Consider the following 17,049-nt stretch of genomic DNA (forward strand, 5'->3'; position numbering starts at 1 on the left):
ACACAAGTCCAAATGCTATTAGACTTTAAACGCAAAACAAAGACCAGCTTGTGGTGTTTTAGTAGCTCCTCAGAGACCACAGATCCTTTTATATGGTGGCATTTCGAACGAGCTGCATACAACAGCTCATTATTGATAGTATTCCACACATCAGGATGTTAATACTCTCTGGACTAATCACATCCTCTAAAAAACTGTACATCAAACAAAGTATTACTCTGGTAAAATTCCATAATTATCTCTTTGGGAAGTGTACCTTTGCTAACCAATGCATTATTAGGAAAGTGTAGCAAATGTTGTACTAAAGCCGGCTCAGCCATCACCATGTTTAAGAGCCGTGTGGAGGAAATAACTCAATTATAGATTCTCTGAGGTCTGAATTCTGCGTAGCGCAACTTTATTCTAATGCTTAGGCGTCATAGAAATAACTGCAGGGGTAAGGGTCACATTTGAGCTCATGGTTAAAGTAAGGGGAATCAAACATCGATGAGTAAACAGACTTGGACACATCCAGGAAGTTACTTGGCAATAAACCTTATTCTGATACTGAAAATGATGACTTATTATTTCAGAATAAGGAAATAGAATTATTGATTCGAAAATGCAAATGCACATTTAATAAATCGGTTTAAATATGCTTTTTCAGTTTATTAATTGATTATAATTAAACACTGAAAAAAAATATAATTATTCGAGCACATTCAAAGCCCCATACAACAAAACTTTAGCAAACTAGAAAATGTTTTTAATTTATGTTGTATTGCCTTTTACTTCAATTTAATTTACCTACAAGTTATTACTCGGGGTTAACTGTGCCCTGATCCCCTTCTGTCTCCTGAGCTGCTGTTTGATTGGTGGAAGAGGCGGATGGGCGGAAACAAGGCGGCAACTAGGAAGTGAAGATGAGTTGTGACAGAAATATATTTACTGTAGTTTATTACCGTTAACTTTCTATCGTTTTGACTACGGGACGTCGAAAATGTCTGTACGAAAACGTCGAGGCAACGATTTACACAAGACAACACAAACTAGGTTTGTACACTGACGTTGGGCTGACGATACTGTTCCCTTTTTTAGCCGTTTGTTGACAGCGAAAGGTTGGTTCAGAAACTACAGAAACAGTGGGCTATTAAGAAAATAACTTGGGCTATTAAGAACTTATCTGTAGCCTGTAACCTCTTGTTAGCTTACAGTTCAGTATCCGCTCTGCAGCTTGTTCACTCGCTTGTGTCTAGAAACGATTCCTGGTGGCGGAGCGACTTCATACAACGTCAACGTACGAACGCGCAAATGAGAGCGAGCAGGCGCGGGTTGGTGGCGCGAACTGAGTCGAAAACGGCTCAAATAGAAAATGTCTAAACTCTTTGGGTAATGTTAACGTATTTGTTGTGAAGGTGTGTGTGGTTTATAAACAGGGACTAACTGCATAAACAACACTCGCATTTAAAAACATGTGATGCTGCTGGAGGTCATGGTTATCGTTACCTTTCCTCTTGTTTAGGGTCAGTCGTTGGTCTGTTTCCGCTGCTGGTCCAACAATTACATCTTGGTGATAATATAACATGACTGAACCAGCAATGCTGCTGGATGACTGGAGGCGCAGCACTCTTGCAGCTGATGTTAAAAGACGCCTCACTGTAATTTATAATTTTGCCAAATAACTCTGGAAAGGTTATGCTGGTAATGTTGGGGGGTGAGTTGTGGGTACATTGAAGCTGTACTCAGCTGCAGTCCCTTCCTGGGTTGGAAATAATGATATATGTTCTGGCCTCAGTATGCATGTGTGCAGCTAAACGCACTTACAACCAGAAGGGCGCTCAGAGAGGGCACACCTCCTCCAACTCCAAATGCACTTTTGTGTAATGTTAACAAAATTGAAAAATAATTTGTTTATCCTTCCTGTGATTCGGAACTGCTCCAAATGTAATGGGTTCTTCCTTGGCCCGTGTGTCACCCTTCTTCATAACCTCCTTGGCGGTGGTAATAAAAGGAATACCTACAGATAATGCCCCAAAGGAGCACATGGGGATTAAAATAAAATATGATTTTCAATATACACAGATCTAACAAAATGGGGGAAGTAACAATGTCAGTGAAACTGTAACTATTCATAACTATGTTTTATTAGTGTATGGTCACCTGCACCTGTGTTTTCTTTACGGTTTTGCACTCTGCGGCTCGTTACCGCAGTCATGTAAAGGTAGGGGTGAGCGGAGGGGTATTCAGTTGGTTGCAATATGCAACCGCAACGCTAGATGCCACCAACTCGTACACACTGTCCCTGTTTTAAATACTGTCTGGATATTTGAATGTTTCAGGCAGACATGGAGTTTGACAGCTGCTTAAGTATCTGTTTTCCTGGTGTGGACAAGCAGCATGACCTGACAGGCCAGGTTGAAAGACCCACAGCATATTCAGCCAAACACAACCTTTCAAACGCAACCTTTCGTTGTCCTGGTACATATGCTGAACCATAGTGAGTGTGTTCAGCGTGCAACAGGAAATTGCACAGCTGCACATAATGCTCCATAAGTTGAATAGGTCTGTCACTGGTGCAGACATCCAATGACTGTGATTTCAGACTGCAGGAAGATAAGCAAAATAACTCACAATTGTTAGAAAGGCAAACATACAGTGATTTAACCATTAATGTAAAAGCTTATGATGGTATTTAAACACTACACTATATTTAGTACTTTCCCTCTTTTACATAATTACAATATTTTACTAGAATATATGAACTATTAAGTGCAAAATAATAAAGGTCTTTCATTTTTATTAGTAGGTCTACATACGATCTTTGTATACACACATGACTATTGCTAAGTGCTTTGTTACCTTAAAGGATGTTAAAATAGTATTAAAGTAGAAAAATAAAAAGCAGCAAAGGTAGCCATGTGTTTTAACCTGAATTTACTGCAGTATTAAACACTATAGTAAACCTTACTTCACTACAGTATTCCCAACATGTCTATTAAATGCTCAACCTTTGTTCTGCCTTTTGCTTTATGCCTTTTGCCTTTTGCTTTTGCGTAATGTTGCTTTAATACGACATACAGTCACTGTAAATGTATGTCAACAGCGCTCCTGGTGGATTGAAGGAAAATGTGCCACAGCAGAAAAGGCAGCACTTCCACTTAGACCTGTGGTTCTGCCTGACTCTGCAGAACTGGATACTGGACTTTGGAAGGCCTATTGTCATGGTAAGGAAGATCAATGACCGTCTAACTTACCTCATGCAGTTTGAAATACTGCAAAGAATTGATAAAAATGAATGGTTACACCACATAGTTTCTTATGTATTAGATTATCCTTCCTCTGGAGTGGTTTCCCCTGAACAAGCCCAGTGCTGGAGACTATTTCCACATGGCCTACAATGTCATAACACCATTCCTGATGCTCAAGGTAAGTGTTAACACAACAAAATGCTTTGGTGATCGTCAAGGAGACTAATGCAAAGAAAGTATGAGACAATAAAGCAACTACAGTATAACCCACAAAATGTCATTATGTAATGATGGAATTGAATTTGTTTGACTCTTTTTTTCTCTATATTTACACATATAAAAAAACTGCAGAGCATAAATGAAATATCTCAAATAAGGGATGGTTTTTAAACGCAAAAAAAAACCTACTTGCTATGTATTATGCACATTTGCAGTTGACAATAATTCATAAAGATCTAACCAAAACAATTGACAAGTAGCAACGGATCATTTCTCTTAAGATACAGTTGGTATCATATACACAGAATATATGTGTTGCTGCTCCATTCAGCTGATTGAGCGCAGTCCCAGGGCGCTGCCTCGCTCAGCGGTCTACCTCTGCATCATCACGTTTGTCATGGGAGCCAGCATCCACCTGGTGGGAGACTCCATCAACCATCGGCTCATCCTGAGTGGCTACCAGCTCCACCTGTCAGTCAGAGAGAACCCCATCATCAAAGACCTCAAACCTGCCTCACTGGTGAGCATCTATATAAAGTATATTAGTTAAAGTAAAGTAGGTGGTGCAGTTTTATTCCATTAATTCTTTCTGCCATGTCATGTTTTGCTAATGGGTGATAAAACTACTGGTCCCTATACACATTTTACAGAATCTATAGTTATTTTGTTTATTACCACCTTGACTGCAACTTGAAGAAGAGCGTCTTGCTTTCTTGCTATCATCCTATCATACATGCCATCATAAATAAACAAAAATCAGTTTGTGTTGCCTGCCACGACTCTCCAGAGACAGTTCGGTGACTTAAAAAGAAAAGGAGCTGATCTTGCTTTATCAGCATATGACACAAACATGACAACACACGATCAGCGTCGTCACACTTGTTTGATCCAGCAGAATTTATCCTGCTGTCTAGGAGTTTAGCTTATTTTTCTCCCTGACATTTTCTATCTAAAAGCAGAGCATCATACTTCTGACGATGATGTCAACAAGATATTATAGGTTCATAAATGGCATATCCGGGGCATGATAGAAACTCTGAAAGTTGACACCTTGTTGTTTCTCTCTACTGCTTCCTGGCCAGTCGAGCAACCATCAGTGCAGGGTCCTTGCGGATACTTAAAGTCTCAAACTTGTTTTTTGATATTCAAGGTCTAAAAATGTCTGAAATTGTTTAAAGGGTGGCATTGAATTTGATTTGGGACAGAATGAATGAGTGAATCAATGAATTTTATCGATATTTATCCACAACAATGACCATTTCCACAACATCCAATAGACAATATTAAGCACCGTACACTTCAGTTTGAAGGTGTTGGTAGTACGCCTTGTGTGACTGTGATCCGCACCTGGAACAAAATGTATCCAGCTTCCGATTTGAGCGCTGCAGCAGGGAAACAAACTGAATTATTTAAATTCAATAAAAATCAATAACTGTTTACTGCAGTCTAATTTGTCGATTTCTTTTGCCACAGTAATAGGTATTATACTTTCCTTTTAGAGGTATTAAAAATTATTAATTCAATATGTAATTTAAAACTGGCTCTGTTTACGTGCTTAATATCACAAATCAGAAATGATAAAATGTTCAGATGTACTTCATTAATGTGATTACCAACATGAACAATCTGAATCCCTACTACCTAAAATAAATATACTGTAAAGTTTAAAGTGCATTAAAAGTGGATGTTGTATAAAAAACCTGTTTAAGGACAAGTGATGCTGAAGCGAGATGACATTTATTTTGTGTCGTTTCAGTTCAGAGCATTTTGACTCACAGCTCAGCGAGAGTACAGGTGCTGCAGAGAGAGATTACACAGCTTCTGTTTTTTATTGTGCCCTTTTGTGGGTATAATAAACGTATTCAAGCATTTTAGTAACAACAAGATCACTAACGTATGATCTATACGCTCTGTTTTCAATATATCAAAACCAAGTGAACTATAAGTGGAGGTAAACACACTATCAAACCCCAGCGCTGCCATCTGAAATAGATTTGTGATTAGTCTGATCAAATGAAAACTCTGATTACATATTGCTTTTTATGGCAGATGTCTGTTTGATGCTGTTTAATTTATGTGAACTCAACCCAACTGTTAAATAGTTTTGCTATTTGCTTGTTTTTAAGAGCGTTGCAGTTTGTGGATGAAGCTGTAGACCTTTAAAACGTCTGCAGGTCTACAGCGTGTGCACTCAAAATACTTTCACATTTCATACACACTGATGCAAGTGGATAATAAATAATTAACCTAACCCTTTTTTTAGTTAATGACAAGAAAGCCAAGTTCATCTAGATGTGATTTCCACTTAATAGCCATAATACAATGTAAACGGCACTAGAACAGTAGGTGGCGGTGTTGCATAAGACAGAGTGGAAGACCACAGACAGCACAATAACCTACATGTGTTGTGCCATTAAAATATACCTGAGTTTCTAGTAACATTTCATTTGTTTTTCCTTCCTTCACAGATCGACTCCTTTGAGCTGCTGTATTATTATGATGAACAGCTGGGACACCTGATGTGGTAGGTCTTTATGATCATTAGTGTTGTGTACATTAACAGTGCAGGGAAATGACCGGGATTGAAAGCTTTGCTTCGAGACTAAGTTTGTTTGCCTCTTTCTGTTTACATTTGAATAGTGCCTTCGATTGTTTTGAAGGTTGTGTCCTTTGAGAACACACGGTTGCAAGAAACCAATTGAAGTGTACGCACAGAGAAATTTAACACAGCAAGATCTGCAGCCAGTTATCAGTGTGCCGGAATCTGTGTCTGTTTTCAGTCTCTAAATACGAAACATGTTTTAGGGAGAGCAGACTGAGCATGTGGTGACAGTTTACGCCGGCTGTGTGAAGCCGAGAGTGCTGCCGTAATCCAGCAGCATGCAGGAGAAGAGGAGCAGAATCAGGGAAATTCTGTCTGAAAACTGCATTTATTATAAAAGAAAAAAGATCTGAACAATTTGGTGAAATGGGGTTTAATTATTAGCAGGAACGGTTTTCACTGCAGGATTTCAGTGTCAGACTGATTCAGACGGATTTGGCAAAACAAATCCAGGAACAAGAAAACAAGTGCAATGGTTTTCTGTTCATCCTCTCACCACCTCGTGCTCTCAGAATGATGCAGTGTGTTGAGATACCGCATCAAATTAAATTCTGATGAAATCAATAGAAAGTGTAGGATAGGTTCATTCTTATACCACATTCACTTACTAACGATATAATTAATAGTAAGGCTGTGTTCAATTTGTCAATCCATAGAGCCACAACTACATTTCTTTGTCATTATTGATTCATCCGATGATACATTTTTCCAATTATTCGTTAGTCTCCATCAACATCAGAAAGTATCACAACCTCGCAGAGCCCAAGGGGATATTTTCAAATTCATTTCAGTCGGATCAGAGAACAACAACTAACAACAACCAGACACCCCAGCTCGCTCACTTCGCTCTGCATCGGCCAATCAGCTCGTTACTTCCTCACTGCGAGTGGGACCCAGATACCCCCAAATAAAACCTGCCTGTTTCAACAGCACCTTGGCCAATAATACAAAATAAATAAAATAAAATAAATTCTTATTTCTGTATGCACTTAAATGATTTCACCTATTTGAAGCAAGATTGTTGCTGTTCGGAGTTGTATCCTCATGATTGTTTGCACTTATTGTCGCTTTGGACAAAAGCGTCAGCTAAATGTAATGTAATTATTATTATTTATTATATTTGTGAATTAATCAATTCACTAATCATTTCAGTTCTAGTTGGTTTATTTAGTTTTACAATACACCTGGTAATAAAGAGTTTGGTATAAGCACTGTTGCTAAGTTACCTGCAGTTTGATATACTGATTTTGAACAGCGTTTAAGGTGCTCTGATATGATGCTTTGAACTGAAACCTGACAGCAGTTTTCTACAACCACAGTACAATTGTAATGAATTATTCTCTCCCAGATGTTCAATTTGAGAAACAGATATTAGTACAACCTTTTCTGTGACCAAAGCTTTTCATGACACTGAGTTAAATTATCTTTAGTGAACAATTTATTTGTTCTTTTTCTCAGCCTGCACTGATGTTTTAATGCTTTTAGCTCAGCTGTTGCCCAGCCAATAACTGGGATCAGTTCACCTCACAGTTTCTGCCTCTGGTTGTTTTAAATTCTAGGTATATTCCTTTCTTCATCATTCTGTTCATCTATTTCACCGGCTGCTTCACCAAGGCCAAAGAACAGAAGAAGATTCCCGTCTCTGGTTGGCTGCTGCAGGGACCCAGCGCCCTCTACTATTGGTCAGTCGCCTCCTCATGTTTTTGAAAAATAATTAAAAGTTTATAGTCAGTCAATGTATCATCCAAATAACCTGAATAATATGAAACTGGAAAGGGAAAATAAAATAAAATTGAGTAAATCCACATTTTAGAGATGCTTTTCCTGTCCATGAAATAAGAGGTGCTTTATATAATGACAAAAAAGAAAGACAAAAAAAACAATTAAGTCCCCATTTTTGCTGACTGGAACAATTTGTGTGTTTTTGGAAACTGTATTTTCTTATTTTTGGGCTTTTCATGCCTTTATGATAGAGAAGTGCAGATTGTGAAAGGGGAGAGAGAGAGAGGGAACAACATACAGCAAACGCCACAGGTCAGACTCGAACCAGTGGCCGCTATGGACAAGGACTAAGCCTTTGTATATGGGACGCCTGTGCTACCGGTTGAGCTACTGGGATGCCCTGGAGACTGTATTTTATATACATCTAAATGAACCATCTAATTGCACCATATGGCTTTTTTTGTAGGGATGAAAGCAATCTGTTAGTTGCATCTTCACTTTGAGCAGGAATTCAAATTGACGCTGCTCTCCTCTAAAGGTCATTGTTTTTTGTAAAAGCAATGATTTCTTTGAGACTAATGTAATACATGAAGCGAACGTTGTAATTATACAACAGATGTCCAAAGTTTCTTAAAACAGCAGAATTGTGTGGTTATTGCAAAAGTGTTTCAGTCGTAATAAAAGTTTCTGTCTGAGGTCTTGACATCTCTTGCTTCATTTCTTCCAGGTACCTGGTCACTGAAGGACAAATCACTGAACTTTTCCTCCTCACCTACTTTGCCATGGTTGTCATGGTGATACATAAACAACGTAAAGGCCTCAGCCCAGACAGCAACGGCCTCTTCCTGTTCTGTAGTTTCAGTGTTACTGTGCTCCTGGTGGCACTGTGGGTGATCTATCTGTGGAACGACCCGGTGCTACGCAACAAGTACCCCGGACTCATTTATGTGCCAGAGCCCTGGTCCTACTACACCCTACATGTCAAGGAGAACCACTGAACGACGTCCGTCCAGATCTGTGTACCTCACTAAAAATATTTCTAAATCAGAAGCCACTTTCGTTTGTCTGAACTGACTGACTTTTTTCAGCAGATGACGAGTGACGATTGATGCAGGTTGTTGATGTGCACAAACCTCACTGTTACACACAAGGATCTGCCGGCTTCAGCCATATAATCAGAGGCAGATTTGTCTCCTCTTTCTATTTCTATATTAATACACACAGACTTTAACAGGTTGGTAGTGGGATATTCGGTCTGAATTTGCAAATCAGCTTGGATCTTGTGACATCTGATACTTTGATAGATTTTATAAATAGTCCAACACAGCAGATTAGCAGGAATGACTGCAGCTTTTCACTGCTCATATCGAACATATTTGCTTTAATGAGTCTTGTGGGGATACAATTTAAGGTTTAAGATTATTAAAATGTTTATCCCATTCTACTTTTACAAACCCTTGTGTGTTAGCTATCAGAGACACATGGCTGAGCGAGCATGTTTGTAATAATGATCTGCTTTAATTAGCCCTAATGGGAGAGTGTGGGTTTAAAACAAATGTAAGTTGGAAAGGCAAATGTGTGGTCCTCTTTTTAAGCCTTTTAAAAGATCAAACTGAAATCTGATGGTGACATGACTGCAGTATTAAACAAAAGGGTCTCTGGGTTAGTCAGAAAAGCAAATGTACAAAAACCTTTTTAAAGTTATAACCTTTAAAAAGAAACCATTCTCTCAGGTATTTAAGGTTTCACGCGTTGACCTACCACGCTTAGGTGAAATATATATTGTCATTCATTTAGACAAGAGAGCTGTGAACTATTACTTTTCACTATGTGGCCATAGTATCATTATAATCCAGCCCTACTGCTAACATGCACTCATTGACAACATACTGTTCTTTATTGCACTATTTTTGCCATGACGTGTGTAAGTAATGTACGACAGTGTTCACGATGAAAAGTCTATTGCACAGATGCTTTTACATTATTCAAAAGGTCAAGGGAACATGACCAGAACATTTTGAGATACTGATAGATTGTTACTTTGCTGATTTGTTTCTTACATGTTTAGTTATTGCTCTTAATGTAACATTGTAATTGTTACTGTTTTGTATAATACGGTTCCTTTGCTTTTTTGGTAAAATACTGTTTAGTCACTGGTTATATTTCACATACGTTTAAGTTCATTAAAATGTTGAAATTGACCTTCGACTTGCTGGTTATTACTCACATTTGTTCTCTTACTTCACCTTATTGGACCCTGAAGGTGCGTTAAATCAACTTTACATAGAGCATAAAACAGTTTGTGACAAATCTTATAGTTAAAATGATTTAAAATCTTTTAATCTTACAAACTACTTCCTGTCATTACATGACATTATGGTATCTTAAGGGTGGCTGGTAATAATTGGTCCCTTTCTTTTATTGGAGGGGTGGGGTGGAAAGGGAAAGGACAATACAGCGCTGTGGATCTGGTATCTGCGTTACCACAGCAACACATATTAAGTTACGGCTTACAGGTGGTGGACTTTAAACAGAGGTGGAGGGACAGGTGACGCCGACCACAGGAAACTCTTCTTCCCGGAAAGAAACAAAGCAACTGCAAAAATGGTAAGAGCAAGACATTGTTTTCACTAAGCCTTTATTGAATGTATTTGTGTATGTAACAGTGATTCTTGTGTTCTTACCTGCCGAGTGAATCCATACTTTTGTCACCTTACAGGCTAAATTCTTCACGCCAGTTCAAATCAATGGTGAGAGTATTTCACAGCACTGCATGTTGTTTTCATTCTATTTATATTATTTATTGTTTGAAATGTACTAGTGGCCAATCTGGCCTCTCCATACGCACTGAACATGTATCTTTTAATAAACTACATGTTGGAAAACAAAGCCCTCGAAGCACTTAAAGGACAAAGGGAGTGAAGGGAAGTTTTCTAAGTTAAACTTCTACTGTATGATGGATCAACTATGCTGAACATGTTCCTGACTAAATAACACAATGAAATTAACTATGCTGATGTAATCTATTACTTTTTCTATTCCCGCTGCAGAGTTCAAGGAGTGCTTCTCCTTGTATGATAAGAAGCAAAAGAGCAAGATTGTTGCCAAAGACCTGATCACAGTTATGCGCTGCCTGGGAACAAGCCCAACGTTCGGTGAAATCGAAAGACATCTACAAGTTCACAAAATCGGTACAACATACAATCTAATTTGAGGGGCCAGTCAAAGTTGCGAGTATACGAGTATAGTTATTTTGGGTGTTGCTTATAGAGAATTGTCTTTGTTAACCAAACAGCTATTTATTTTATGATATACTCATTGTTAGAAGGTTATTGTACAATCTTGTGTTCAAAGCTGTATGGCAATTATACATTTAGAAAATGAAACATGACAATAATTAAGTGGCATATAAACACTGACCTGCTGCCTTGCTTGTAAAAATATTCAAGTTAAAAATAAAATAATAAATAATAATAAATATATATATATATATATATATATATATATATATATACACACACCAATACATCTTTCCCCAAGTGGCCCTCACGGTCAATTTTACTGCACATGTTAAATATAACATAATTGTCAAAAATGGTCATCTCTTGCATAATTTTGTCTTTATTATTTGATAAAGATCTAATATTTATGCTTCATTCATGTTCAGAAAAGACAGGTGAGCTGGACTTCTCTACGTTTCTGACGATGATGCACAGACAGATGCAACAGGAAGACCCCAAGGCAGAAATCTTGGAGGCCTTGAGGATGACGGACAAACAGAAGAAAGGATTCATCCAGGCATCCGAGCTCCGGGCCAAGCTCACCAAGTTGGGGGAGAAACTCACGAACAAAGAAGGTCAAATAAATTCAGATTCTTATTAACGAGCGACCTCAAAATGAACATCTGCAGCTGTTTCTCACCTGTGGCTGATGTCTAGCAGCAGAAAAAGGCTACTGAAGGCTTGTGAAGGCTACTATTCATTCAATACACGATTATTATACAGGATTATATAATCCACAGTGAGCACATGGGTGTTTGGTTCAGTCACAGTGCAGTCTGTCAATGTTCGGACAGTTTATTTGGTAATGTAAAACTGGATTTGAAATTAAACTATGAGGTTAAATTAGAAGGTATTAACACCCACAACCAATGAACCATGTTGAATTTGTAGCACATGGTATATATTTAAGGAGAGTCACAATGATAACTACACTACTGTATCTCTGTCCTAATACTTCCTGACTGCAGTCAAACTTCCAGGGGGAAAAATTGAGATTGGTAAAGAGAGGCTGGAGATATGGGGGACTGTAACTGATGTTTGTACCCATGAGATGAAATCAATACTCATTATATATTAAAGAATGGCTTCTAGCCCGGCCGGCCTCCACCGCTCTCCCCCTCCTCACAGTTCATAAAATGTATTATCAACTTAACCATACCACAGTGCTTCTTTTGTGCTGTGCACCTGGTTGTATCTTCAGGTGTAACCTCCTGAATATATACTCAAAATGCTGCCAGTCTGTGGTTGAAAGCTTTAGTCAAGTAAGTGTTTTATTCAACAACTAAAGTTGAAGCAGTCACTGTTATTATTAGGAGATATTTATTCTTGCAATTTAATGATATTTCAAGAACAGCAGTCGATCTTTGTTTCGCCTCAAGGTTTTGGGAATTATTGCCTACTGCAGGGACGCTGGTATCCAGTTAATTGTCTGGGGTTGATTTTGATGTGATTTGTCGAAGCTCGAGCACCGCCATTCATAGTAACTGGCTTATTAGCAACAAAAAATATTACACTCAAAGTACTGTCAGCGTGGTTCCTCTGGATGGGTGCTGTGCGCATAAAATAGTTTATATTTAAATGAAGCGCAGCTGCTTCCCAGTGAAGAAACATCCATCAAGTTGTTGGATTGTTCACGAGTCACTGGAGATTGATGATTGTCTACTGAACAATAATAACTCATTTAGATGCCAAATCTCTAGTAGAGCAGTGAATAACAAAATGAATTGAAATTAGAAGGGATACATTTATAGGAAATGTCATTCTTGTGTCAATGTAATGGAAGCTTAAACTGTCCCCGCAGTATGATTAATATACTGTTATTTGTGTAAAACTAATCTGTGGTGGGAGAAATATTCAAACCTTTCACTTGAGGAGCACAGTTTTAGTGTAGAAATGATAGATTTGATGTAAAAGTCCTGCATTTAAAGTTTAAAAGTAACAAACTTACCAACAGCAAAATGTAGTTATAGTATCAAAATGACTAATAAATCAGAGGAAATCCAAAGTAACCAGTAACTACAGCTCTCAAATAGATATAGAAGTAAAGTAGCATAACATGAAAGCACTACGCAGGCAGTGAAGTACCTCCAAAGTGTGAGTAAATATGTGAGTAACAGCTATAATGCTAATACTAATAATAGTAACAATACATGTTGGTTCTCTCTCTGTCTTCATCGTTTAGTGGACGAACTCTTCAAAGAGGCAAACGTCAAGTCAAACGGGACCATCAACTACGAGGAGTTCACCCAGATGGTGACGCTGCCGCCTGTCGATTACTGATCTTTCAGCCATGATGGGGAATTGACTTTACAAACACTGAACTTGATGGTTGGAGTGTGCAGAGATCACATACTGTATTAAATCTAGATGATGGCAATTCTGTACTGGCAGAAAATATCCGTCACGGTTATTTCTCCATGATTATTAAAAGCGGAACCTCTTTTCTCTGTACTGTAATGTAACACTAACACTATATGATATGTTATTATTTGATGGGATCATTTTACATGCATTCAATTATTGGTACATCTTTTGTCAAATGTAATGTCCAGTTTGATGTTTTGTGTATGTACCTCTGCATGCTTGTAAGCGATATATCAAACCTTTTGTTTCATGACGTAGTTTCTCTTCACTGTCAACTTTCCACACATCAGTATAAAACTCCGTCTCTTCCTAAACTTGTGTGATAAAAGCTGTGGGGTTTGAATTAACTGATTTATTTGAGTATTTTTCCTTTTTATTTAACATCATTTTAAACCCTCATCCATATCTTTAGTTGTTTTCTGACGGCTTCAGCTGCTTCCGTCATCTCAAACCCTGCATGCACAATCGTCAGGCATTTGTCATTTGTGAACATTTACATAAGTGACTTTGTAATTTGCATTTTTTCCACAAGTTTTATTTCATAGTATAAAGCACAGTATATAAATATCCATATGTAATAACACATTACTGATTAACACATGAATAATATTTTATCCAAAACATGTAATTGTTGTATGGACCGATTAACAGTTCATTTAAATGAAGTGTGATTTTGTTAAGAGGTTGTAGTTAGTCAACTGATAGCTTTGGTGTTTAGTAGCTACAGTATATTAGCCACGTTGGTAGTCTCGATATTGTGCTTGGAAACCAACAATCATTAAATGTACATAATGAATCTTTAAAAAAGTACAGAAACAATGAGTCCAACAAACTTAATTGAGAAAAAATAATATAATAATCCCTGCAGTCAAACATCAGCTGTGTTTCAATGTGGAATGTGAATGCATCAGCCCATGACAAATACGATTGACCCTTTGTAACGGCCCTCACCTGATTGTCCAATCAGTTTTATTGGGCATGGCAGGTGTGTCAAGCGAGTCTTAATAATAATAATAATAATAATATAATAACTGCTGTGCATGTGGAAACTAGGAGTTTGTTTTTAATGAGCACAATCCTTACAAAAGTGTGATGAATATAACAATAATTTTTTTTAAAGCAGATATTCAACAGGAAGAGCACATCTGTAACTAATAACATTAGCACTGTCTGTGTCCTTCTAGGCCTTTCCTACTGCGTCAAGTCAAGAATATCTGCTGTACAAAAAGCTTATTAAACAGTATGTCTCCAAGGTAAGCTGCCAACACCAACACCACTGGCTTAGTCTGAAAATATTGGATTTAAATGTTGATTTTGTATCCGTGTAACCTCCATATGTGCCGGACTGCAAATACAACCTTGACATGCATAGCAACAGTAACCAAGGAGGCTTTTCATAGGATCAATCGCATCCTGAACATTTCAAATGGATGAACATGGCAGCACCTATACCTGTAAACTTATAACATTTACTTTAAAACGCACCAGAAAATAGCCATGTATACATAATATATGTTGACTTTTAATACACAATAAAAGTAAAGTATAAGTCTGCATTATTCCAACTGTGTGAGATGTATTGACTCCGACTGTAACTCGGTCCCTGTGTTGCTTGTGTATACAGTTGCTTGAGAAAAGAGTGTACGTCAACAAAAAGGTTTTGCATCATACAAACGCTTTACATTTACAAAACCACAACTTCCAGCAAATGAATGATTCCTTAAAGCTGCAGCGTTGCGTCAACAACTCTATTCATGGGATGACTATAGACTATAGACTATAGGCATCTTATCTCAGCCTATTGCAAAAAAAAGCACAACATTGATTATTTTTCTCTTTAAAGAATGGATTTTCTGTTCAATATAGCAACAGATATGTCTTTTTGTTTTAGACATTAAACAGCATAGAGAAATACAAGAGGATAAGAAGGCACTGCAGCTGCCGGGGATGGACAACATTAAGTCTTAACTGCTTTTCAATTTTGCAGCCTATATGCTGTACCTGTCAGTGCTAACACCAATTGTGTTCAGTTCCTAAACTAAAAACCACAGTTGTAAAAAAGTATAAAATACTTGATATAAAGCAAATTCTTTAATACACCGTACTAGACCTATTGTCATATGAATTTGACTTAGTGAATTTTGAATAATTTATGAAATGCTAAATTTGACTCATATTTCAATCTAGGTTAATAAAAAACAATACCATCAAATGATCCAATATTCAAATAGATAAGGCACTGGGCCTGCCAATACCTGACTTGAAACGTTTGGAGCCTGTGCGACCTCTAGCGCCAAGTATATTCTGAAGCTCCACTTTTCTCATTTACTTTTTACTCTGCGACTTTAAAAAAGGAGTGTGGTGAAGCCAAAGTGTGACCTTCTAAATGTTTTTACTGATACAACTACTGCAAAAAGCTTTTTACAAGCCAGACATTAAACAGTCCAGCTGACCATTTCCTAAATCCCTCCCCCGAACAGCGATTGTCCAATCATAGCTTAGCAACCATAACTAGGCACTGCATGCCTAACAATAGTGATGGGCAAAGCATGTAGTCGAACGTAGTCGATAAGCCAGTGAGCTGAGAATTTAGTTGGATAAAGATACTGTTGCCAAAAGAAATACTTGAATCACTCACTCAGTGTTTGAGCGAATGGTTTGTATGGTGGTGTCGCTTTATCCTTTACAAAAACAAAAAAGTGTAACAATGAATGAGCTAATGTAAGCTGCTAACTTTAGCACGTCTGGCTAACTATAGCTATCTAGGTTACTTCCAAGGCCAAGAGTTAGCAAATCATTAGCCATTAGTCTGAAAGCTTGTCAGGTGTACCAACCTGAGGGGGGTGGGGCTTAGCAAATAAAAGTCAATTATTTATAAACTCACATGAAGCATTTATGTCATAACAGTTGTACCACATTATACGTTTAAAAAAACACATTGGAAATGGTATACCGGTCTGTTTTAATCTGTTTAGTTTCTGCTGCTGTCAATAGATTGAAAGCGTTGTACCAACCGTAAAGGTTAATAAGTGGTTTATCCACATATGTAATAATGCATTATTAAGCTGGCTACATTGATATGTAGCGTCACATCTGTTACAAAGAAGTCTTGATTATAAAATGTCACTCTGGTCATACTGTAAAATATTAAAAGTGCAAACACATATTTACATTCTAATTGTTTGGCTAGGAGAGAGGCAATGCTCTGTTTAATAATATCCCCAGCACAAACATACAGAGTTGTGGGACCAATTCATAATTAGTCTGAATAATTAGAAAACAGAAATCAGGAAAGGGCTCAGATTGTTGACTTTAAATGATGATTTATATTTCATGAGTGTTCCTGTTGATGAGTGGTTACTTTGTTGAGGCTCAGTGGCGAGACGTGCTGCTGGAGCGAGAACGCTGGCTGCAGGTTTTGCAGCACTGTGCTCGTACGTTGGGCAAGTGGCAACGGCCGAGCCAGCGAAGAGTGTGACAGAAACGAAACGTTAGCCGATCACGAAGGCAAACTGCTCCTGAGAGAGAGAGAGAGAGAGAGAGAGAGAGAGAGAGAGAGAGAGAGAGAGAGAGAGAGAGAGAGGTTACACACAGAGGTTGGATACAAAAGAAGTCACAGGCACTGTGTGGGGGC

At 37.9% G+C, this 17,049-nt stretch overlaps 3 protein-coding genes across 3 annotated transcripts in view; 2 read left to right on the top strand and 1 right to left on the bottom strand.

Moving 5' to 3' along the window:
- Nucleotides 1–862: 862 nt before the first annotated feature.
- cln6a (CLN6 transmembrane ER protein a) lies at nt 863–9,971 on the top strand. The gene is made up of 7 exons (XM_029455081.1): nt 863–1,032; nt 3,083–3,203; nt 3,307–3,405; nt 3,778–3,966; nt 5,915–5,970; nt 7,608–7,730; nt 8,498–9,971. The coding sequence occupies exons 1-7, from the start codon at nt 980–982 to the stop codon at nt 8,766–8,768; spliced, it is 912 nt and encodes a 303-aa protein (XP_029310941.1). The 5' UTR covers nt 863–979; the 3' UTR covers nt 8,769–9,971.
- Nucleotides 9,972–10,317: 346 nt separating this feature from the next.
- calml4a (calmodulin-like 4a) lies at nt 10,318–13,331 on the top strand. Its single transcript, XM_029426639.1, has 5 exons — nt 10,318–10,377; nt 10,490–10,520; nt 10,821–10,961; nt 11,438–11,626; nt 13,234–13,331. The coding sequence occupies exons 1-5, from the start codon at nt 10,375–10,377 to the stop codon at nt 13,329–13,331; spliced, it is 462 nt and encodes a 153-aa protein (XP_029282499.1). The 5' UTR covers nt 10,318–10,374.
- Nucleotides 13,332–13,972: 641 nt separating this feature from the next.
- adamts7 (a disintegrin-like and metallopeptidase (reprolysin type) with thrombospondin type 1 motif, 7) overlaps nt 13,973–17,049 on the bottom strand; it is a 62,886-nt gene continuing 59,809 nt past the window's right edge. Inside the window, exon 24 of the mRNA XM_029428570.1 lies at nt 13,973–16,933. Within this exon, the coding sequence (XP_029284430.1) occupies nt 16,788–16,933 (146 nt within the window). The 3' untranslated portion in view covers nt 13,973–16,787. The remainder of the gene's footprint in view (nt 16,934–17,049) is intronic.

The sequence above is a fragment of the Cottoperca gobio genome, chromosome 3 (assembly GCF_900634415.1).
Source record: "Cottoperca gobio chromosome 3, fCotGob3.1, whole genome shotgun sequence".
Lineage (NCBI taxonomy): Eukaryota > Metazoa > Chordata > Actinopteri > Perciformes > Bovichtidae > Cottoperca > Cottoperca gobio.

Bases quoted from the DNA above. Each gene is read 5' to 3' on its own strand.
- cln6a (XM_029455081.1), top strand. From the start codon at position 980: ATGTCTGTACGAAAACGTCGAGGCAACGATTTACACAAGACAACACAA. The intron at 3,967-5,914 runs GTGAGCATCTAT...CTTCCTTCACAG, and splicing joins ACCTCAAACCTGCCTCACTG to ATCGACTCCTTTGAGCTGCT. The intron at 5,971-7,607 runs GTAGGTCTTTAT...TTTAAATTCTAG, and splicing joins CAGCTGGGACACCTGATGTG to GTATATTCCTTTCTTCATCA.
- calml4a (XM_029426639.1), top strand. The intron at 10,521-10,820 runs GTGAGAGTATTT...TTCCCGCTGCAG, and splicing joins CACGCCAGTTCAAATCAATG to AGTTCAAGGAGTGCTTCTCC. The intron at 10,962-11,437 runs GTACAACATACA...ATTCATGTTCAG, and splicing joins TCTACAAGTTCACAAAATCG to AAAAGACAGGTGAGCTGGAC.